At 35.5% G+C, this 23,427-nt stretch overlaps 2 protein-coding genes across 2 annotated transcripts; one reads left to right on the top strand and one right to left on the bottom strand.

The window, feature by feature from the left end:
• Positions 1–251: 251 nt before the first annotated feature.
• LOC145781709 (uncharacterized) lies at positions 252–7,475 on the top strand. Its single transcript, XM_082593379.1, has 7 exons — positions 252–486; positions 1,626–1,778; positions 2,308–2,440; positions 4,813–4,877; positions 5,581–5,643; positions 6,392–6,475; positions 6,746–7,475. The coding sequence occupies exons 1-7, from the start codon at positions 252–254 to the stop codon at positions 6,832–6,834; spliced, it is 822 nt and encodes a 273-aa protein (XP_082449505.1). The 3' UTR covers positions 6,835–7,475.
• A 3,921-nt stretch (positions 7,476–11,396) lies between these two features.
• Positions 11,397–18,114, bottom strand: LOC145781708 (uncharacterized). The gene is made up of 7 exons (XM_082593378.1): positions 18,060–18,114; positions 17,314–17,517; positions 16,460–16,589; positions 15,921–15,997; positions 13,513–13,599; positions 12,759–12,878; positions 11,397–12,300 (listed from the first exon to the last, which is right to left on the bottom strand). The coding sequence occupies exons 1-7, from the start codon at positions 18,112–18,114 to the stop codon at positions 12,137–12,139; spliced, it is 837 nt and encodes a 278-aa protein (XP_082449504.1). The 3' UTR covers positions 11,397–12,136.
• Positions 18,115–23,427: the final 5,313 nt, after the last annotated feature.

Here is a 23,427-nt window from a genome sequence, read left to right as displayed (position 1 = left end):
GCGTCCAAAAACAAAAAATCATTCTTGAGCTAAAAAATACGCAATAAGTAACCAAACAGAAGTCAAATTTGTCAAAAGTTTCTGGGGTCAAGCTCCCAGACCAGTTTAACTCTGTTTGTATTTGCAGTATTTCTAACCATGCAAATCTACCAGGATTAAGCTCTCAAAGAAGCTTTGTTAGTCTGATGATGAATATTCACTCAATCAATTATTGCAACTATCTAAGCTACTAATGAAAAAATAAGCTTGAAATGTCATCTCACTCAATAGATTACTACATCGGCTTGAAGCGCGTTGGCTACAGCGGCAGTCCTTGTGACTTCTATTGGATTGATGAAACGACGTCATGTCATGACTTTACAAACTGGGCGGATGGTGAACTCAATAACAATGGAGGCAGTGACAACTGTGCAGTGATGAAAGGAGGAGGGGAATGGTACGATGAGTCATGCGATCTTAACATCAACTTTATTTGTCAACGAGAAGGTAAAGCTTTCGAAAAGGCTACAAAGTAAAATAATTTAACATTATCTTCAAATCAAATTTTATTTACGTATTGCATAAAATTTTCCTCTCACCTATAACCAAAGCAGTGAAATGATCACTGATTAAAAATTCTCTTTTTATTTTATTTCCCATTTCAGCTTTAAAAGTTTAAACACCGTGTGTCAGCCATCTTGGTTTCAACTTGATTTCTCCAATGAAAAATCTGTTGATTTGTTGATGGGTAAATAACCCATTAAGCAGTATAACTTTTGCACGTACCCTATTCTACTGTACAGTGATTGACATTTCAAAAGGCCTTCTATGCGTGCCATCATTGTTCTTAGCCGATGACAGGAACAAGTGAAACTGGCGTTAATTCGGTGAAAACAATTCGTTTTTGTCTCTCAACAAAGGAAATGAAACTGTTTAAAACTGATAGGCTATTACAAGGAGAGATTGAAACGTTGTATCTTTTAGTGAAGTGTTGTTGATGCGTCACCTTGTCATGACATATTGTCGACCTAATGTATTCAATTGTTCTTATTTTTTTAAACATTTATCTTTCAAAAACGTGGAACTCGTTTTAACTCACCAAATTCAATGCGGGTCAACTTTATTATTCCATTTTATTTATGTTTCGTATATCGTACTTTGTACATAAAAAATAAACATTAGATTTATACGAGCAGCCAATAAGGCAAGCTTCAATAAACAGTTAAACAGGATTTTTAAAATTCGGAATTGAAAAAGATCATTCACAGTTTTCTATGTGTTGCTCCATCCAGTTCACGACTCCAGGGCTATGTTAAAATATGTTATTAAATGCCAATCAATATCAAGAAGAGACTAATGTAGCACATACAAAAATTTATGAAGTAATGCAAAAAAATATCTGAAGAATTAAAGATACTTTAGTTGATGGATAATAAATCAAGTTTGGATGTTTACTTGCTATTGCAAGGGCGGAATCGCTTGACACAAAACAGCATCTGCTCAAAAAAACCTTGCAAACATTACTTTTTGCATCAATTTTAAAAATTTCAGTTCTTACATTTAATGTTATTAATCGTGTTTGGACAATGGCAAACTTAAACGTATAAACCATCTTATTTTAAAAAAGATACTTATGTTTGTATCAGCAACCTTAATTCCAACAACAACAACCACAAATCCGACAACAACAATGTCAAAATCACTTACAACAATTTCACTAACAAGTTTTGCGTCACACAGCGCTGTTCCAACCAGTTCGATTTTTACATCAACTGTTTCGGATGAAATATTTTCTACAGGTGAGTAGGCTGTCTTATAAATTTAAAGGTTTTAATTGAAATGCCTTTGTTCCTGAAGTAGGCCACGTGGTTTGAATGCCACTAGAATTTGGCTGTCTACATTTTTCTCTGCGACAAATATCTTATAATAATAATAACAACATTTATATAGCTCCACATCCGCAGTGCAAACTATGCTCCTGGGCGCTGTGCATGGCATTGACAATGGTCATAAATAATACGGTACTTTCAGTCATAATGTTCAATGAAATAGAACGTTTTCAAACGAGTTCTGAAATGCTATGACGGCAAAATACTATACTATAAGTTGTGTTGGAACTATTCTAATAAATAAATACAGGAACTATAAAATAACAACAACAAGTCGTGCTGCAAATGTTTTAAAAAATAAACTAAATCAACACAGCAATTATAAAACATAAAGTTCGATTCTTATGATTTATCTTGGTATGTCCTGATACTCTTAGTGCAGCATCTTTACTCGTTTGCTTGCATTGTTAATTGACGCTTTTTGTTGTTTCCTTTACAGATAAACTTTCAAATGAATCCTCATCGGTCACAATCATTATAATTATGACAGCCGTTGTGAGTGTGGTCGGTACCGTGTTGGTTGTTGCAGTCGTGCTGCTCGTGATCAGGAAGATGAGGAATAATAAAAAAGAGTAAGTCAGCCATTTCATCGAGTTTATTTGTTTCTTGTAAATGTAACAAAAAGTTAAAATCAGTAATCACTTCGAAAGCGATTAGTGCAGGAACAATCAGGAAAACAATTACAGCTGGAATCTAAGTAGCCTAAGTTAATTTCATTGTTTGCAACATGTTTGGAGTTATGATTGCTCTAAAGCAGTGTTACAAAATAAAGATCCCAACTGGTTTATGTTATAAAATATTGGCAGTATTTTTGCTTCTGAAAAGTAATAATCGTCATTTTGTGTTGGTGTAAACTAAATAAAAACATTCATGGATATTTTGAAAAATATTAATGTTTCAATGTTTCACACGTGCGTTTATTTGTCACGTGTTGGTTGGTGACATACGACAGGTCTCGTACATTGACAGCCATGTGGGTGGCTGCCATGTTGTAAATTGATTAAATTGCTATTTTATTTTCTGTATCATAATTTCTATGTTGCACATTGTTTGGCTGCAAAGAGCTGGCAAGTTAAATAAAAAAAAAATGAAATCGAGAATAATTAAAAAGAAGAATGAAAGACCAACGATTCTATATTCTAAATTTCTGATCAATATCCAAGCTGCTGTGACTATATCCTACAACTATATCTTCACTGGCAAGTTCATCAATGGCTTTACGGTTGGCGTATTTGTAATCTGCAGGTCGCTACAGCAGATGAGGTTTATTAACCAATCAGAAGACAAGATTTATATCGGCTGATTGCAGTCATTAAGTACACAAGGTGAAAGTTTTGTCGTCGGCATAGTGGCCTGACGGTCTGAGGTTACAGTAGAGATAGGGAGGTAGTCATATCGATGACGAGGATTCAATTCCCACTCCTACCAATACTTTTTTTCTTTTAATGTAATTACCAAACAAAGTTCAAAGTAAGAATCAACTCTCTGGCTGAGAGCTAGAAGCATAGCATCTTTTCACAAATTGGGACTAGGTGGGCAAATTTTCAAAAAAGGGCACTTTTAGCGCGTGATTTATGTTAAAAAGGGCACTTTTCGCGCGTAAATGATGGAAAAAAGGGCATTTTTCCCGAGCTTAAAACATGTAGGAGCTTAAAAATGTAGATTTCTCAGGCAAATTGTTGTTAAGAACGCATATTATAGCTAGACGAAACTTTTGAGACCCATAATTGATTCCTATATTCATCTCCGCCCACAATATGTTATAAATAGCCTAATAATGTAGGTAATAAAATTTAATCTAGCAACATTTAGTTGCAGAGGTCTCATTTTACTAAAGTAAAAAGAAACAACTACGATACATAATCTATAAAACACAACTGCTTAAGATATTATAATGAGCAGGCCCGGATTTAGGTGGGGCAGAGGGTGCAGGTGCCCCGGAGGCCCCTCTACGTGGACAAAATGTAGTTTTGTGTTATTATTTTTTTCAGCCTTCGAAGTTTCTGCAAAATGCTGTGCAGTGCTGGATTAATGCTACTGTAGAAGTAGAAGTGGTTTTTCGCGCCGGAGGCGCAAAAAAATTTTTGCACGGGGGGCCCTCGATTTAAAAGCGCCCCGGGCCCTTCATCAGCTAAATCCGGCCCTGATAATCAGTTGAATCTTTGCAGAATTAGATGATTTTAAAGAGCTGGTATTTTATTTTGATGAAAATCAGGAAACAAACTTAATTCAGACATTTAGAATCTCACACAAAATTTGAGGTAGGCTACTCACAACACAAATTGCTAATTAATCTGCTTGAATGGAACATTAAGAATATTATAAGTGATGTTCGCCCTTCGTTTCCGAAGATGGCCAATGAGGCTAAGATCAAGCTTTCTCAGCTGATTCTGCGCCTTTATAAATAAGACTGCGCCATGTTAGTCGTACTGCGGCTAATAAGTCTTCCCACGAATCTACGTCGATGGCGAATTCTTTTATGGAAGCTTTTAAAGTGTCTGGATATTTTAAAGGATATTATCAGTAGGCCTACCGTAAGGTCAAAGGTAGGCTCATAAGTTCTAAATGTATGATGAAGCTTTCCATTTTTCTGTTCTTTCTTTAACTTAGATCTAACTTAAACAAAAATTAAGTCTTAAAAATTGCCCACCTAGTTTCAAACTAGGGGGGCAAAGAAAGGACTAGGGGGCAAGCAAAGAGACTAGGTGGGCAATTGCCCACCTAGTTTATATGTGAAAAGATGCTATGGCTAGAAGGGTCACAATGACTGCAATCAGCTGGTTCATAGAGCAAATTGTTCCATGTAAAAGTGTCTACCGGTCAAAACACTCCATCTGCTGCAGCAACTTGCAGATTACCAATAAGCTAATCGTTGCAGGGACAATTGTGTTTCCGCGCAAACAAAAACGATGCATTTAAATGCAAAATTTTTCCACGTTTGCAGAAAAAATTCATCGAACAACTTGTCCATGACCTTCGAAAATAACACAAACCAACAATATCCAACAGGTTTGTTACGTCATAAACTTTAACGTTTTGTATCGTAAAGTTTCTTAGCTATTCTTTGCAGTTCAAACAATCTTTTTCTATTTTTGCTTTTTGGTTGTTTCTTTATTAAAAATATTTACGAACACATAATATCTAATATCCATCCTATTTGACTCAAGGAAATCGGTCAAATAAACAGCTTAATCTTCGGACTATTTTTGTTCTTATGCATCAACTGTAATTCTCAATTAGTACCACCGATCTATTATTCCATAAAATTCCCACAAACTGAAACACAAATTTTCGGGATATTGTAATGTAATAACTATCAACACTAAAACGATCATGGGCAGGTCATATAGCAAGACATCAGGACAACAGATGGACTAATAAATTAACCACCTAGACACCCTGGGAGAACAAAAGCAAACAAGAAAAGCCAAAAAATGAGATGGAGAGACGAGGTTAACAAATAACGTGGACAACAAACTGGTATACAAACAACATGATCAACTGGTTCAGCAGGAAAAAGGAAGGGCCTTCGATCAGCTGTGGGCTACCATAGGCTGCAAATGATGATGATGATTCTCGATTAACTGATCGGATGTTTAGCTTTGTCGATCGCTTAAACGATCCGGTGTTGATGTATACGATTCTTAAAGTAGCCTACCATATCATTGTTAATCTACTTGCTTCAAATACTATTACTTGCTTCTCATGGTAGGCAGCCAATTGGAACCGCCGCATAAATACGAAGAAATTGGAGATGTGCCTAAACCTACCGGTGGTAAGTCAAGAAGTGTCCACAAACATAAACACTTGATACAGCTTCAACGAAGAGGACTTTTCTTGATAAATGATCAGCGGAAAGTGCTTGGAGAGAAATTTGCTGTACCTTTAGCTGATTCCTTGTTCAAATGTAGCTGCAGAATAAATTGTACTATTTTTAAATCAGTGCAACGACATTCTGCTGACTTCATCGTTAGGAATCACCTTAATTTGAGTCGTATGCACAAAAGTGTTATCATTAAAGATCACTTTTTTTTATCTGTGGTGTGTCAAAAACAGCGTTTTGATCAGCCAATTTAATATCAAATCTAGAGACAGTCTGAGCACCAAACAAAAACCTTGAAAACCTTGCCAGTCAAGTATAAGCTATAATTCCTCGTTGAACAGGCAATTGCATTCTTGCGCCTCATCTTTTTTTACTAGTGTTTAATTATTTTAATTTTGTTCATTCGTTAGGCCTACACCTCATGTGATTGTTTGTTGATCATGTGATTTGAATCACTAACTGTTGCACTGTTGTTCTTTAGATGTTGCTAAATTTTCTAATACTTTTATTCTTGACGAGGACATAGTTATGTGCCGAAAGCGTTCGATTTACTTTTAAATCCAATATGTATGTGTTAAAATAAATAAACTAAAACCGTTTTTATAATGTATTGTATGTTTGTATATTTGTGGTACAATAAAATAAAGATTATGGGGTTTTGGTTTGAATATTAAACAACTGCTTCATATTTTTACCATAGAAAACTGGAACAACGCAACAGACAACCAGCCTCACACGTATTTCCAAATTGGAGCAGAATCAAATTCTATTCAAGAAGAAGACAGTAAGTTTATGAACGTATTGAGGAATGTATGTAAAATTGAAAGATAATTGGTAGAATATTACCAAGAAAAGAATAAAGATACATTAGTTCAGTACGACAGTTATTGCAAACTAAACCATTACCACCATCAATTTGCCATTTTTTTTTAATCTTTTTATCTTTTATCTTGTCATACCACTGCTGGAAATTGGCATAATAAATGCAGCAATTGCCCAGACAAACGGTACCTTTTGATGCGTTGTTGACAACTTGTTGTAATTGTGTTTCCAGGAAGCAGACCTGAAGCTGCAAGTTCGGTGGCAATTCAGCCTCATCAACACGTGAACGTTCAACACGTTTATTCAACTCACATTGATTAGAAAGTCACAGAGATTAAAGATAGATAAATCCAACTACGCTGTAATAAACTATGGGCCTGAACATGTGGAAATATAAAACATCATCTCTAAAGACAATATAAATGTGATGTTTATTGTTTGAAGACATTATTGTGGACTTGAGCAGCAGACGCCTTCGTCCTAGGTATCGCGTTTGAATGTTTAGCAGAATGCTCGGTGACGTAATATTGTTGCACAATGGTGACAATACCAATAAAATATACAACAATAAAGCAAAAAAAAAAATTTCCGAAAAGAGTAACAAAAAGTTAACTCAAAGCTGACTTGCAGACTATACTGTATGTTCCTTCGCTACTCCCTGTTGAGATACATCTGTGATCGCAGTGTATACCGTAGTTGATAGCCTATTTATGAATGTAGTATTATAACATATATAAAACCTGAACAACTATATATAAAACCTGAATATATGCTACTATGCTGAAAAGTTCATACTTTACAAACGCAAAACTTAGATTAAGAGTGTAGATTTAATGTTATTATGTTTATTGTTTCGGACATCATCGTGGACTTGAGTAGTTGGCGTCCTCGCCCTTGGTGTTTGAATGTTTAGCAGAGTTGCTCGGTGATGTTGTTACACAACGGTGGCATTACAATAAAACATGAAACTTCCCAAAAATAATGACCGCATAGACTGTCTTTATTAAATTTTACGCTTAGGAAGTGAGTTAATAATTCAAAAAGATAAAATCTGATGAATTGAAATAATTTATTCTCTTGTTGACGAAATATTAAAAAGCTGTTGCTTTCGGTAATAAATAGATTTTTAATATTTTCTTAAGCTCCTAAATGCAGACCTGGTGGTTGTGTTTAAATTTTTTTTTCTTGCAGTTATGAGTTAGTATATGAGTAGTGAGCCAGATAATTATATGAGTTATAAAATAACGGACACACACTGATAGTTATATCAAACAGAAACTATCAGTAGTCGATTCTATATGGCGTTTGTTGCCATATCTCGATTTAGCGTATTCTGTTCCCTGTTTATTTCTCATTCTCTGATCAAACACTAGAATATTAGCTTTTGGAAAAACTAATTGTTACAATATTAATTCTACTTTTCAAACAATTCACATATTGATTGTTTCGTTGACCGAGGTCATAACCCGCATTGCTGCTGTTTATGGAACGCTAACCTCCTCGTACTGAAGATGTGAGTGAAGTGTTTGGCAATAAGATAAAGGTGGTCCCACTTTCGGTTTCTCAGCACGTTATATAAAGATTCTCATTGTTCTAAGTCAGTGTCGTGTACTGTCAGCAGGGGCTAGCCAACAAAAATTTCCGAGAAGGCAAATAAATATTATAACACATGTCAGTGAGCCAGGCAACGAGTTGTCCAAAGGGTCTGAAAGGTCTCTACCAGACATTTTGAAAAAAATACACTTAAAATTGCGCATTCTGAGAGTACTTTCAGCCTAAATCCATAGTAAAACTTTGTCCAACGATACTGTAACAAAAGATAACATGTTTACTTGAAATATTTCGTGGGGGAGGGACAGGGTGCAATTGCCCACTTTGTACCTATTGACTACGCCCCTGACTGTGAGTGCAGTGTGTGCACCATCTCGAAAGCCACTGGTAGGCTTGAGGGCACCTGAAATGTTTTGTGATCTTGCTTCTCAAACCATAGGTCCATTTAAAAGTGGAACAAGAAAGCATTAGGATTGGCCAGTAAACTTTCAATGTAGGCAAAATAAAACGTTCACTTTCATCATTTTAGAAAAGAATAAACCCTTTCACTTTCTTTGCAGTAATTTGCATTACAGTCTGCCAACCATAATCTGTTTTGTTTTAGGGCTTCTGCTTCAATGGTTTTAGTGAATTCATGACACTTATGTTGTACGTTTTACATGGGCTGTGAATTCGCATTGAAAACATTCCGACTTTGACTCCAGACCATCTTTGACGCCATGACAATGTAAAAAACTACAGATTTTAACTACAGTGAACAAAGTTAGAAAATACTTCTGCGGTTCACGTCAAAACAATAGACACCCACCATCAGTGGGGTACGCAAGAAGAGGATTAGGGGTCAACTCCCCATTGAGCTTGACATGTTTTTTTTTGTTATTTTATTGCTAATAATGGCTTTTTTTAATGAATTATCCTCTATTTAACTTCACCAATCCAACTTATTGTTGGCGTGTAAATCGAGTTTAGTGAACACGTATTTTTAGTGATAAAGCAATTATAGCCAAGAAATTACCTTTAACGGAACAAAAAAGTAAAAAATTGAGTAGCTGCTATCAAAATCTCTAAATTTGGCGCTTGCTGAAGGTATGCCGTTTGTTGTTTGTAAGCCTAATAGGCTGCTTGATGCAAAAGTAGGCTATTGTGAATCCAACCTAACCACCTGCTTGAATAATAGTCTTTTTTTGCTAGTGGCTAGCTTACTTTTCAGTAGGCAACAGTTTTCACCGTTTATTTTGACAGCTGGTTACAAAAGCAACTTTACTTTTAAGCTGAAACTTTTTAAACAAAATTTTGTTGCATTTTGACGGTGTCTCCTTTCGAGATCGTAGCAATTTGGTTTCTTTATGTGCCTAGAGCAAAGATGAAATGCTGACTTGAAGACCTTGAATGGTCACTTCGCAGCCTCCCGCTGCTGTGATGCTATTATCATTTTCTGTTTTTAATTGTAATCTTTTCAACAGTTTTACTGTACATTGCGTTTTGATTTATCGAACATCTTTTTTGCAGCAGCCAATAAACATCTATTTATCTATCTATCTATCTATCTATCTATCTATCTATCTATCTATCTATCTAATAGACGCAGCCATCGAATCCCATTGATTTTAGCAGGAGAAGCTAGATTTGCAGTTAAATGTAAAGCTGACACAAGCATTCGAATGTGATGATCTATTTCACTTTAGGAGTCGAATCCCAGCAGGAAAGTATCCCAACTTGACAGCCAATAATGCAGTGAAAAATGCCTCTGTATTTGGTTCAACATAACTCACATGTGTGAAGCACTTTTCAGCAAAACGGTTTGAATTAAATGCAAATATCACAACCGATTGACAAACCGTCATTTTAACCAGATTTTTAGTACCGGTACTACATCTTTCAATATTAGACCATTCCTTGTTTTGGGAAACTTGGTTGGTTTTCAATCTTTATCCTTGGACTGGTAAAGCCTTGATTGGTTATTCTTGGTAGTTTCGCATATTTTTAGAGGCTTTTGACGCAGGGCCGGTTACCGAGGTTGGCAGAGTGAACTTTCCGATTGTTGAAAATGTTGTTGCCATAGAATTATTCCATCTATTAGGTGCTGCTGAATGGAGAGCAGTCCTGAAATGTGTTGCTCAAGCGTACACCGCGAGAGTCGAAAAAGCGCCGCGTGATCCGGACTCGGGTCCCCACTGAGCTAACGGGGCGGAAAATCAAAACTTATTAAATTAACTCATGAAAAGTCATAACCAACATCAAGTTTTGCATAAAACTGTATTTCTTTTGCTGTTTAAAAAACAACTTTACAAAATTTAGGTTTTGAATTTAGCCCAACGTGCTGAAAAAGGTTGAGAACCACTAGTGTAGACTTTTGTGTTTTTTGTGTTTTTTTTTTACAAACCGTTGACCTACGAGGAATGAGATTTTTCTTCAATTGTGAACTAAGAGGTTGGAAATCAAGACGCGCCGAAACCAAAACAGACTTTTCTCAATATCTTCAAGATTTTGTCACATTTGACAGGTACCGTTTTGTAGAAGTTATGTTATCTCACATCCGAAATATTTTCTTGGCTTGAAAGACATTTAAAAATATCAGCCACATTATGTGCTTTGGAAGACCAAATCTTTAAAGATTTAATCGTCCAACCTATTAACTCCAGAAAGAAGTTGATTTCAAATTTCATTTCATCAGAAACATCACTAGGCTCATAGCCTACCTTGTATTACTTCTATCTTTTTCATCAAACATTCTCCTTCTATGATTGGTTTCAGCAGGGTGCAGTCAACAGGGAGGTTTTCAGAGAGTAATCTGGACCTGGTACCAATGAAATAAGCCAGCCCCAAAATTTGCAGATGTAACACTTTTGTGCATGATAAACTAAAAGCAGGGAAAAAGATGAGTGATATAGCATACTCTGTCTAATAAGACGCTAAAATGGATGCAAAAACACTACTTCACACTAAAGAGTTAAATTTAAAAATGAGGCGTCGTGAAGTTTCCTTGCTGTTGCAGGGTTCTTAATAGATTTCAGGCCCATAATCACTTCAGGTCCAAAAGTATACCATGAACTACCTTTGTCAACGCTGTTAACAAAACTCACCCGTGTCACTAGACTCTGCGTAGAAATAAGTTAGCTGACTTAGCTTTGACTTTGAAATAGGTCGCTTTGACTTTTAGTAGTTTGGCAGAGTGTTCACCCAAATTAAAATTTAGTTGTAAGCGAGGCTTCTTGGCATTTGGCCACTTACCGCTAATCCATAATACATCATAAAAAAACAGGTCTTTCACTGGGACGTAGCTAAAGTACAATATTTTCAAACATCATTTCCAAATGCATGTTTAGGCCGTCAATTTTATTTTTAATAAAATAACAACAACAACAAAATAATTCCTTTAGTGCTACAAAGCATAAAAGTCCGAATACGCCAACAAAAAGCCCCTTGTAACTTAACTATTCTGCTCAAGGTCAAGGAGTAGAAAAGGAAACCTTGGTTATTAATTTCACCATGGTTGATGTTTTCATTGTGTCTGCTGAATAGAGGATAAACTTGATTGATTGAAACCACGTAGATTGAAACTCCCAAAATGGTTCATTTCTTAAGGAAGCATTCTTTTTAAAAGCAGCCCTGATGGATTTAATGCACCGCACCAATTGTCCAATAAAATAGGTTTCTGAACGCCTCGATTGCATATGATTCTAGCTGATGCAAAACCAATTGTTTTGGTCCTTCATGACACAACATTGACTGATATATCAACTATATTTGGTATTTTAAGAAGGTCGACAGTTCCATTTTTACAGTGTCGTCAGATTAATTACCCTTCAAAAGTGCAAAGTATCAAATCACAGTAAAGCGCATGGAATTCTTCTATTTCTATTTTATTGAATAATAATTAATAAGTTGGTTAATCTGTCGTCAACTTAATAATTCATAATTGTCAGTAAACAAAGATAAGTAGTGATTGTCAGTAAACAAAAATAAAGTGCATTAAACCAGTCAAACAAAAGTTTAAGCAAGAGCTGTTAACACATTGTTTAAGCTTTTAGGCAAGACTAAAAGTTAAGTACAATTCTCAATTTCACTTGGCTCAACGTCTCAACTGCAAAGTATCGTAATCAGATAATGAGGAGATGACCGACTCCATTTTCTGGTTATGAATCCGTTGCGCACTTGCTTCTTCTGAAGAGGAGTTTGAAGCTGCTCCGTTTTGAATTCCAACACCGGTTGACAACGTACTGTACACGGAAACATCTAAGAAAACACAAATATAAACATTCTTTACGGTTATATCTTGCAACTGCGTTTGAAAGTAGGCCTACAGTAAGTTTGAAAAATAGCATAGACTAATTTTCGATCGGCTTCTGTGAAAAGTATCATAACTGGATACAATGAATAGCGCGTTTTAGATAACGACTACATAGATGTTGAAAATGTACAAATTTTAGTTGTAGTTTTGAATATACAAAAAACCTAAGTGTGGAACATTTGAATGCTTCTCTTAACTGTAAAAATACATTGGAAAGCTGAAACTAAAATGAACTTTTATCCTTTGAACCTTTTGAGCCCTCAACGTTTCCGTTGCCAAACAATTTAACTTTTAATCGATGCTTGATTGAGTAGTTATACGCATTCGAATAGTTATACGAATAGTTATGCCCATTCTTTTAAGGTTATTTGTTTCAACTGCAGATGTAGAAATAAAATCATACCTTCAAGAGTGATATTGGCCTTTTCAGAACTTTTTTCATAATCTATGGCTCCATAAGGATCTGCGTTAGATTCACCTGCAAACGCGTAGTGAGATGCAAGGACGGCACCTTCGTTAATAACTGCAGAAGAAAAATCAAACTTTGTGAATGAGAAGTTTAGCACCAACTAATACATGACGTAATTTCGTTATTTTTGAACTTATGGTTAGAGATCAAAATGGTCTTGTTTATAATTCCTTTTAAAATCAATAAATTCAAGGTAAATGGGAAAAGCATGATATGATGTACTAAGAATCATATCCAAAGTAGAACAGATAACATTCTATGTTGCTAGATGGGAAATTTTCTTTTCAATTTGGGAAAATTACAAACTGTTAGGATTCAAAATATTGTAATTGAGGAAATTTTGAGTTCTTTTTTAGGCAGCTGTTAAGAATGCTTTAAAGTTGATGAAATAAACGATTTGCGATGGAGAAGCGATGGTCTAATGAAATTGCAATTGGAAAATTTACGAAAAGGCTATGGGATAATGGAATCGTAGGTGTCTAGCAAAACTGAAAGAGTTTGTTAGTAGACTACCGTAACATTTTTTTTTTGAAGATATTAATATTCGTATCACATCGGGTTTGCCTAAATAGTAGATACGTTAAGCTCCACACATATTAACACAGAAATGACATTTTCATCCATGCTCAGAGTACTTTTGAATTTTACCAAACATTTAAAGCACTCAAACACAACGAAATCAACCCACCTTCTAAGGTTTGGCCTGATGCAGGTGCCTCCATACCAAACGAAGTCTCTTGAACGTTGTATGACAACTGAGATATTTTGCGACCACCTTGAGGGGAAAATATTAATATATCTCAACAATCTGGTCCAATGTTGATTAGAGCAGCTCGACGTAGAAGAAGAGGAAGAAGAACAAGAAAAAGAAGAAGAAGAAAGATTTATTATATTTAAGTTAGAACATAATTTTACTCCAAAAGAGGAGATTCAAAATTAAATAAAGTACTTTACAAAAAAACAACATTTTTTTAAATTTCTATTTTGAATAGCCTACTCATATTGATAACAATTATAATCGTTCGATGAACGTGAAATTCAGAAGCAAGCCCAGTAAGAAAGACCATCAGCGTATTTTTTGCATTTGAATATTGTGAGTTTTGGGTTCGTTTCATGCTTTTTGCATCCGTTGTCAGCGAAACGAAATTGAAAGTCAGAACAAGGAACCTTGCATCAAACAAACATTTTTCTTTTAAATACTCCAAGCCCTGATGATAAGCAGTAATTTACTCTACTTTTTTACGAAAATACTTGTTAAGAATGTTATAAAATTACTTTTTATGAATTACTAACTACGAGTTTGTATGAAATTGCTATTGCTTTCTTGATTGATTTGAATGTATTTACACAGAAATAAAGCTAACTTAAGTGAGCTAATACTAACAAATTAAGGTTTAATTTTAAGTAAGATACATGCTGCTATGCATTTCGCCTTCAATAAAGATTTCATTTGGAATCTGAGCAACTAAACATTGAGAAGCCACAACCAGAACGTTAGCCAAACAACGCGCCTAAAACTAAGCAGTCGGAATTGAAGGTTTGAAATTGTAAATCTACTGGTTAAAAGAGTAACCCTAATTCTCCAAGCAACCAAAACCGATCAGCAACGGCCCAAAGAAATAAAACGACATAACATTAGCTTTTCAACAAAAATTTTTTGAAGCTTTAAATATTAAGCGTAGTAGCCTACAATGTGTTCAAATATCGTAGGCGAATATCAGCCAACGATTTTGTTCAGGCAGAACGCGTCATAATTGGTGAAAGAAGTCTAGACCACGCCTCACATGAGCATTTTAGCCAAATTGTCATGGCAACTTCGACTTGCTTTTGAAATGAACGTTTTTTTCGGGGCATCACCAATTACTATAAATGTTTGTGTGTAATTTGTTTTCAAAATGTGTCATTGCTCAACTCGCAAAATGTGCTAGTTTTGCATTGATCCAGTATCTGAAGATGTTAAATCAATGTACAAAAAACGAATTTTGCAAACAAGATATTTTGTTCAAATTCCCGATGTCAGTTCCATAGAGGGCAAACACTTTCATTGTTGGCTATTGAAGAAACTGCCCAGAAGGAACGACAAAAAACAGAAAGTGGTTGGTTTTTTTCATCATTATATTTGAATATTGTTGATCCTATGTCCTTCACATCTGTTGCTGTTTGCGAAAACATATTTTAAAAATTATTAAAAGCACCGTACCTTAGTTTATAAAGGAAACAACAATTTGTGTCATTCCAGACAATTAAAACTGCTGTTTATCTTTGCTGGTAGTCCTTGTCTTTACTTTTCAAGATAATTACTAATGAGACAATTTCGTGTGGTGAGTTTGCTCATACCAAATGGCAGTCAGAAACAAGAGGTCACGAATGTTTGTTTAAAAACACATTTACAGAGAATCCTTATTTGAATCTAAACCACAATTTTCTGCTAGCTAGTTCAACAACAACAACAACCTATTTAGCCTACAGCGAAGATGGTAGTTGGTTCGTGGCCCGTCCATGCCGGAACAAACATTGGAATCCAAAAATCACTTAACAGTTTAACAAACAACAAATTACACTGGACAACAATTTTTTGGAAAATTTTTGTTTATGATAAATAAAGCTTTGCAAAAATAATAAAATATCTTTAACAATGTAAAAAAGACATGAAAAAAAGTTACGATATTTATCAAATGTCTTTCTGCAATGTGCAGTAGATCTTTGTACAGAAATACACATAATGAATTCCAGTAGTCTTCGTGCATACTAACAAACCTCTTTTTTATCTAGAGCCCCATCCGATCGGAAAAGACGGAGGGTAATTCCTCCGTCTCTACCTATCCACAGCCCTAAGCATAGGGCCTTATTTCATTAAAATTACACTTAGACATCGATTTGAAATAAGGATTGGTTTCAATGTCACGTGAAGCTCTTATGGGTTGTCAGAAACGGGCTAGATAGGTTAGCAACTTGGAAACCAGGAACGTGTTTGACGAGCACTGCAAACGGCTTGATCTGCTGTTTTGGTCTTAAAGTATAGATTAGCAAAGTTATTTTGTAGACTTTTACTTGTAAATTTAGTTTTTGTTTCACAAGAAAAGTTGACTTGTTAACCTGAATTGTCTCTATCTTCTTCAATTTCGAAAGTTGGATTGCTATTTCCAGTAGAGGAAGTTTGAGATGAGACTTTTCTGCAATGAAAGTACTTTTGTTACCTCTTGTATTGGCTTCACAAGTGGTTTTGTAGCTTAAAAATGTAGGCTACATGTAAGGAATAATGCACAAGTACAACACAGAGCCCGAATGTCACAAAATGCGCTCTAATACAACGCAATGAGTTATAAAACATATATTAAAATCTGGAAAGCAAAAACTATTTAACAAACTTTTTTTACATAATACAGTAGGTCTATAATCTAGTTATCAGCCGTTTTACTGTTATTTACCTCTAGCAGGCAACTAAAAGATAAATTTACTTCCACTACTATAATTCAGTTCAAAATTTATGTATTTTTCATGCGGTTTATTCTTCTGATTTTGATAGAGTTAATTTTATTATAAATAAAATGTCGCCCTTTAGAGGTAAATTAAGTCCCGGTCGAGAATTTCTAGTCTATCTGAGTGCATCTATGACTACTGTATTCTAGTACCACCTTTTGTAGCGCTTCTTCAACTTCCGAACAATCACAACAGCGATGCTGATAATTACTCCGCCAACAGCAATGCCCCCCAAAATAGAAAGAACGAGGTATAAAGGATCGAAGTTGTTTTTCGGCTGAATGCCTAAAATATTTAAAAATTTAATTGAATTGGTTGCTGTACAATCTGCTTGGACGGTTTCCTACCTTTTTGTAATCACGGACCTCTCTGCTTTCAAAGATTTATAACACGTGTGCACCTCTAAACTTTCTACACGTATATTTGAGTGAAACTGTTACAAAATTATTATAAAACATATGAATTTTAAATCTTAAACTTTACTACTTTCTTCTAAAATGAAAAGCTTCAAGTCTCTCCTAAAACTTTTCACAGTCTTTGTAAGTGCGTGTGTCCCAGTTTAAAAAACACAAGTTTAGGTCCCAGGTTGGAAGGAGCACAATGTTAGGTTTTTTGCCTAAGCCGTAAGATGGCTTTACTGGTTTCCTTTGGAAACTTGGAGCTTATGTGTGGCCCACACTGAGCATGCTCATTGCATGGAAACTGCGGAAGCTTAAATATAGTATAACGCTTTGAGAAAAACCATTGTCGAAGGGTACAGCAATCCAAAAAAACTTTCTTTATTTTTCTTAATCAATCTGCCGAAAACTAGAATTTTTTTAAACAAAATAATTTGAAAAAAAAGTTATTGGCCGTAGTTTTCTTTCAAAGTAATGAAAACAAAACGAACAAAAAATATAACAAAAAGTTTTTGTCTTGATATTATTTCGATTCACTTTAAATTAATATTAATTTTTTCTCACCATGCTGCTAATAGCCTATGCTGCTGACAAAATTAGTTTCAAATTACTTGTATGTTCAGGTGATGGTGAAGAACTTGACGAGAAGGTTTCCTCAGATGATGTAGTAGACAAACTAACAGAGGAAGTGTCTGTTGGCAAATCATTGCTTTGATCTGTAAAAGATGTTGCGGTCTTTGTTGGAAAGTCCGTGCTACTATCACTGTCAGTTGTTGAATGAGTATGGTTTTCTACAGGAAATGTAGTCTTGAAGGCTGAAAAAACAACGCTTATTGAAAAATAAATTCTAACAGAATTATTGTATCCTAAAATCAGCTACTAGCACTCACGAAAAGCGCCAATTAAGTTTCTATGTTCGGCGTAGTCCGGGAGGGTTGTGAATCTGGGGTAGTAAAAAAATACACACTCGACCCCAAAGGCTGACACGACGAAGCGTTTCAATAATCTTTTTTTCTTCGTAAAATTAATTAGTGATTGTCTGCAAAACCAATTTCAAGATTGTGTTGTTACCACTTTTTAAATTCAGACCTTCAGTTTTAATCCTTGCTTCTGAAATTTTGAATCCCAAAATTTTTTGCATGCCTTCGAAAAAGTCTGATTGTCTTTAAGCGGTAGATCTAATTGCAGGTTAATAGATTTTTGTTAGTCACACTTTTATACACGTTTATTGTCAAAGTAATTTGTAAGTAATTGTACCGGTCTAAAGCAATGTAGCCTATATCTCATGAAACAGTTTAAAATTTTTATTCTTGTCAGCAACCCTCTTGCCTTGAGGTAGTTTTGTGAATCATCTCACTTTCTTCAAATGTTCGAGCTTTGTTTAAATCACGAATTCCCAACCTGGGGGCCATGGCCTCCTAGTGGGCCATGAGCCGTTTTCAAGGGGGCCATGGAAAAATTCGAAAATAATAAATTTTTTAATTTATCATCTCTAAGTCCACTCCATCATCATCATCATAGCCATTACATTACCTGCATGTAATAACTAAATAATGTACTATCATGTTTATTGTGTACTGTATTTATATCACTTTATTATTCTAACTAACTGTTACTATATAAACAAGTTTTTTAATTAAAATGATGTTTTTTAATTTTTTCAAAAGGTTGAAAAAAATAGGGGGGCCATTGATTTTTCAAAATTTTCAAAAGGGGCCACGGTGTAAAAAAGGTTGGGAGCCCCTAGTTTAAATGGTATTTTTCCTGGTAGAAGCCTTTACGATCCCTGTCAGGACACTACATACTACATAGTGGTAGCTGCGAATTCTACTAAAACTTTTAAGGAGCTTTAATTAAGCAAACCAAGGCAAAATAAAAATATAATTACACAAGCAAAAATTACTTGTATACTCTGAAGATGAACTTGGTTGGAATGTTTTTTCAGTTGATGTAGTGATTGAAGTAGTGTAGAAACTGTCTGTGGGCGAAGCATGGCTATGGTCTGTAGAAGATGTTGCCGTCTTTGCTGTAGAGCCAGCGCTACTATAAATGTCTTTTGTTGACGCAGTAAAGTTTTCTGTTGGCAGTGCAGTCTGCGTTGCTGCAATAAAACCCTTTGTTGAGAAGGTGCGATCTTCCTGACGTCAGCACTATCTGACTACCCACTATAGCAGAGCCATGAAGACTTTTCCAAAAACATATGTTTCTTGGCAGTCGAGTGTGGCAAGAATTGACAACGATAGACATGTGTTTCCCTATAAGCCCAGCCTACTGATGAGCCTAGCCTCTCGGTGAAACACGTGTCTATCGCTGTCAATTCTTGCTACACTCGACTGCAATAAAACATAAAACCCTTTGTTGAAAAGTAAGTGTTGAAACAACTTACTGCGTTTTACAATAAGCTATCATGGCGTCATTTCAGCTTGACAAAGACATAGCCTAACAGCTTTGTTTTCTCATACATTTGATAACTAATTGGTTACAAATGCAAATGAAACATGTATCTTAACTAGTTTTTAAACGTAGAAAAATATACCTTCGCAATACTGTATGTGCATCTTTTTATAAAAATTATTCGTTTAAAAGAAAAATGGTTTACCTGACTGAGTATGAGAAGAAGTTGAATGGGACGTCTCCTCTGCGTCTGTAATTGAAGATGTAGCAACTAAAGACAAAGTGGTATTTGTGTTGGTTTCATCAGGAAGAGTTTGTGTAGTGGCAGTGGTGGACTCAATGTTGGAAGATGCTAAAAACGTTATATCGTTAAGCCAACACGCTCATATGCGCATTAATCCAAAACATAAAAAAAAATTATGCTGTTTAGAACAAAAGGAGTAGGATCTTTTGGAACAAAAGTTGGACTAAAACGTGTTAAAACTTGCTTTGTCACTTGATTTTTCATTCTAGCAGTCTGGTGGGTTGGGCTACTATTGTTATTAAACTTTTGCGCAGTGACATGTTAGTCACATTTTAATACACATTTATTGTAAAGTAAATCGTAAGTAATTGTACCGGTCTAGAGGCAATATATAACCCATGAGACAGTTTAAAATTTTATTCTTGTCGGTAACCCTCTTGCCTTGAGGTAGCCTACTCGGTTTGAGAATCATCTCACTTTCTTTAAATGTTCGAGCGTTATTTAAATGGTATTTTATCCTGGTAGAAGCGTCCACGACCCCAGTCAGCACACTACACAGTAGCTGAGAATTCTACTGAAACATCTAAAGATCCAGATCAAGCAAGCCAAGGCAAAGTAAAAATTTAATTACTCAAGCAAAAATTACTTGTATGCTCTGAAGATGAACTTGGTTGGAATGTTTTTTCAGTTGCTGTAGTGATTGAACTAGAGTAGAAACTGTTTGTGGGCGAAGCATGGTTATGGTCTGTAGAAGATGTTGCCGTCTTTGCTGTAGAGCCATCGCTACTATAACTGTCTTTTGTTGAAGCAGTAACCTTTTCTGTTGGCAGTGCAGTATGCGTTGCTGCAATAAAGCTCTTTGTTGAAAAGGTGCGATCTTCCTGACGTCAGCACTATCTGACTACCCACTATAGCAGAGCGAGTATTGTGTAGCCTCCACACTAGCCATGAAGACTTTTCCAAAAACATATATTTCTAAGCAGTCGAGTGTAGCGAGAATTGACAACGATAGACATGTGTTTCCCTATGAGCCCAGCCTATTGATGAGCCTAGCGTACTGGTGAGCCTAGCGTACTGGTGAACCTATCCTACTGATGAGCCTAGCCTCTCGGTGAAACACGTGTCTATCGCTGTCAATTCTTGCTACACTCAACTGCAGAGAAACATAAAACACATTGTTCAAAAGTAAATGATGAAACAACTTACTGCGTTTTACAAATAGCTATCATGACTCATGATGGCGTCATTTCAACTTGATAAAGATATAGCGGCTTTGTTTTCTCATACATTTGATGAATAATTGGTCACAGATGCAAATAAAACATGTTTCTTAACTAGTTTTTAAACGTAGAAAAATATACCTTCGCAATACTGTATGTGCATCTTTTTACAAAAATTATTCGTTTAAAAAAAACAGCTTACCTGACTGAGTATGAGAAGAAGTTGAATGAGACGTTTCCTCTGTATCTGTAATTGAAGAGGTAGCAACTAGAGACAGAGTCGTGTTTGTATTGGTTTCATCAGGAAGAGTTTGTGTAGTGGCAGTGGTGGACTCAATGTTGGAAGATGCTAAAAACGTTATATCGTTAAGCCAACACGCTCATATGCGCATTAATCCAAAACATAAAAAAAAATTATGCTGTTTAGAACAAAAGGAGTAGGATCTTTTGGAACAAAAGTTGGACTAAAACTTGTTAAAACTTGCTTTGTCACTTGATTTTTGATTCTAGTAGTCTGGTGGGTTGGGCTACTACTGTTATTAAACTTTTTGCATAGTGGCTTCATGAAGTTTTATAGAAGTTTTCACAGCTTATCGTCTTCTGTTTTAATAAGTGATATTTTAAACTAAATACTTTTACATGCTGAAGCCAACCCATGAAAATTTGGTCTCAGGTTCAAGTCAGTTGTGCCTCAGAAAGTAACATTTAAATGAAGCCAACTCGAAATTGAAAATTGTTATTAATATCCATTTTTCATTTTACACTACAATCAATAGTATGTTCTGCTGACAAAATTAATTTCACTTTACTTGTATACTCTGGTAATGAACTTGATAAAAATGTCTCTTCAGTTGACGTAGTGATTGCTGGGGTATAGGAACTATCTATAGAAGCATTGTTTTGGTCTGTAAAAGATGTAGTTGCCATCGTTGTTGCAAAGCCCATGCCACTGCCAATGTCGGTTGATGAAAAAGTAAAGTCCGCAGGCATTGTAGTCTGAGTTGCTGCAATAAAAACGCATGTTGAAAAATAAATGCTGAAACAATTTACTGTATTTACAAATTAGCTTCTTCTTCTTCTTCTTCTTCTTCTTTATGCGTGTGATGTGGCAGCAGTCACGTTATTTCACCCTGGCATTAGAGCCATTGAACTGTGTTGCTACCAAACCCTATAAGATTGGCGTTCCATTTTGAGGCCAGTAAATGGGTCCATCAGCGTAGAATGATGTGCTGCGTGGTTTGGGAGGCTGATCTACAAACACAAGGCAGTGATTCTCCAAGACCCTATTAAAACATACTGAAATTAATTTGGAGACAATTATATTGGAGATAGCATTCCTACAAATTAGCTCTGAGCACTAATCATTAACGTCATTTTGAGCTTGATAAAGACTTTACACTTTTTCCCATAAAGTTAATGAGCAATTGGTTGCAAACGAAATTAAAGGTTGTTTCTTGCAGCTCTGCAACGCAGAAAGAAATACCCTTGGAATATGAAAAAAATACTCATACGTTTCAACAATTTTTTTACCGGACTGAGTATGAGAAAAGGTTGAATGAGATGCTTCCTCTGTGAATGGAGAGGTAGAAAGAACAGGCAAAGTGGTATTTGTATTGGTTTCATCAGGAAAAGTTTGTGTCGTGACAGTGTACTCAGTGACTGAAGATGCTGAATCGTTATATTGTTAAGTTATATTGTGCAAGAGTTCATTATTTCGAAAAACAGAACATTTTCCTAGCATTTATTGCAAAATAAGTAAGATATTTTGCATGGTTTTCTAGATATTTCGGAACAAATTTGAACTAAAACGACATTAAACCTGGCGGTATTTTTGATTTGCTTTTCTTGGATTGCAATTGAACAGTTCGTAGAAAGACTAAATGAACTTCCTTAATTTTTTTACCATTTATTCATAGCTTATAGCAGGGGTCGGCAACCTTTTTGAGCCGCGGGCCAATTTGATAAAATAAAATATATTGGCGGGCCGTAACTGCCGGGGCAGCTTTTCTGAAACGCGAATGTCTTACCCTTAAATTGCACAGCGTTTTACACTCCTATTCATGCTTATATAATATGTTCATTGATATGATAAAAGGGATTTATTACTTTGAAACCGATTATTAAAAGAACAAATGTGTGTAACAATATAATGTGAATGTTGATGTTGTTTGCATTTTTTTTGCCAAATTGCCAAAGTCAGTTTTGATATTGGAACAAGAAATTTGTAAAACATCATTAACATGTTCATCAGATAAACGTGATCGAAGTTTATTTTTTGAAAAGTTCATCTTGGAAAATAATTGTTCACAAAGATAAGTGTTCCCAAAGATGGATGCAATTTTTTTCGCATTATCTCGTAATTTCGGAAATAGGGTTGCAGTTGCAGATACATGTTCTTTGTAAAACACTTCCGGAGAAGTAACGTGAAACTTCGACTTTAACGTTGTATTATTCTGAAGTTCAATCAGTTCCATCTGCACGCTATTGTCCGCATCGGCTGGATACACATCAAAGGGTGTTGCCAGTAACGCGGATTCGTGTTTGTGCCTTCGCATGTCCTGGAAGGAACCATGTCCTGGAAAATTTCCTTTTTCTTGATTTCCAGCATTGTGATGTCATCTGGCTTGTACAAGATTGCATCATCTTATTGAATCAGTCTAGTTAAACTTTTGCACAAAAATTAAACGTGTGCAATGAAACATATAATTTGTAGCACGAGGTAGTATCCATGGTTTTGTTGCACTATGATTTTAGCATGCAAAAAACAACTTATTTATCGTCGCGGGCCGAATTGCGTGCTTTTGCTTGGAACTGCTCGCGGGCCGGAACGAAGCGCCTGGCGGGCCGGACCTGGCCCGCGGGCCGTA

This window comes from Aplidium turbinatum, chromosome 13, assembly GCF_918807975.1.
Source record: "Aplidium turbinatum chromosome 13, kaAplTurb1.1, whole genome shotgun sequence".
Lineage (NCBI taxonomy): Eukaryota > Metazoa > Chordata > Ascidiacea > Aplousobranchia > Polyclinidae > Aplidium > Aplidium turbinatum.
This window is presented reverse-complemented; position numbering and strand designations above follow the sequence as displayed.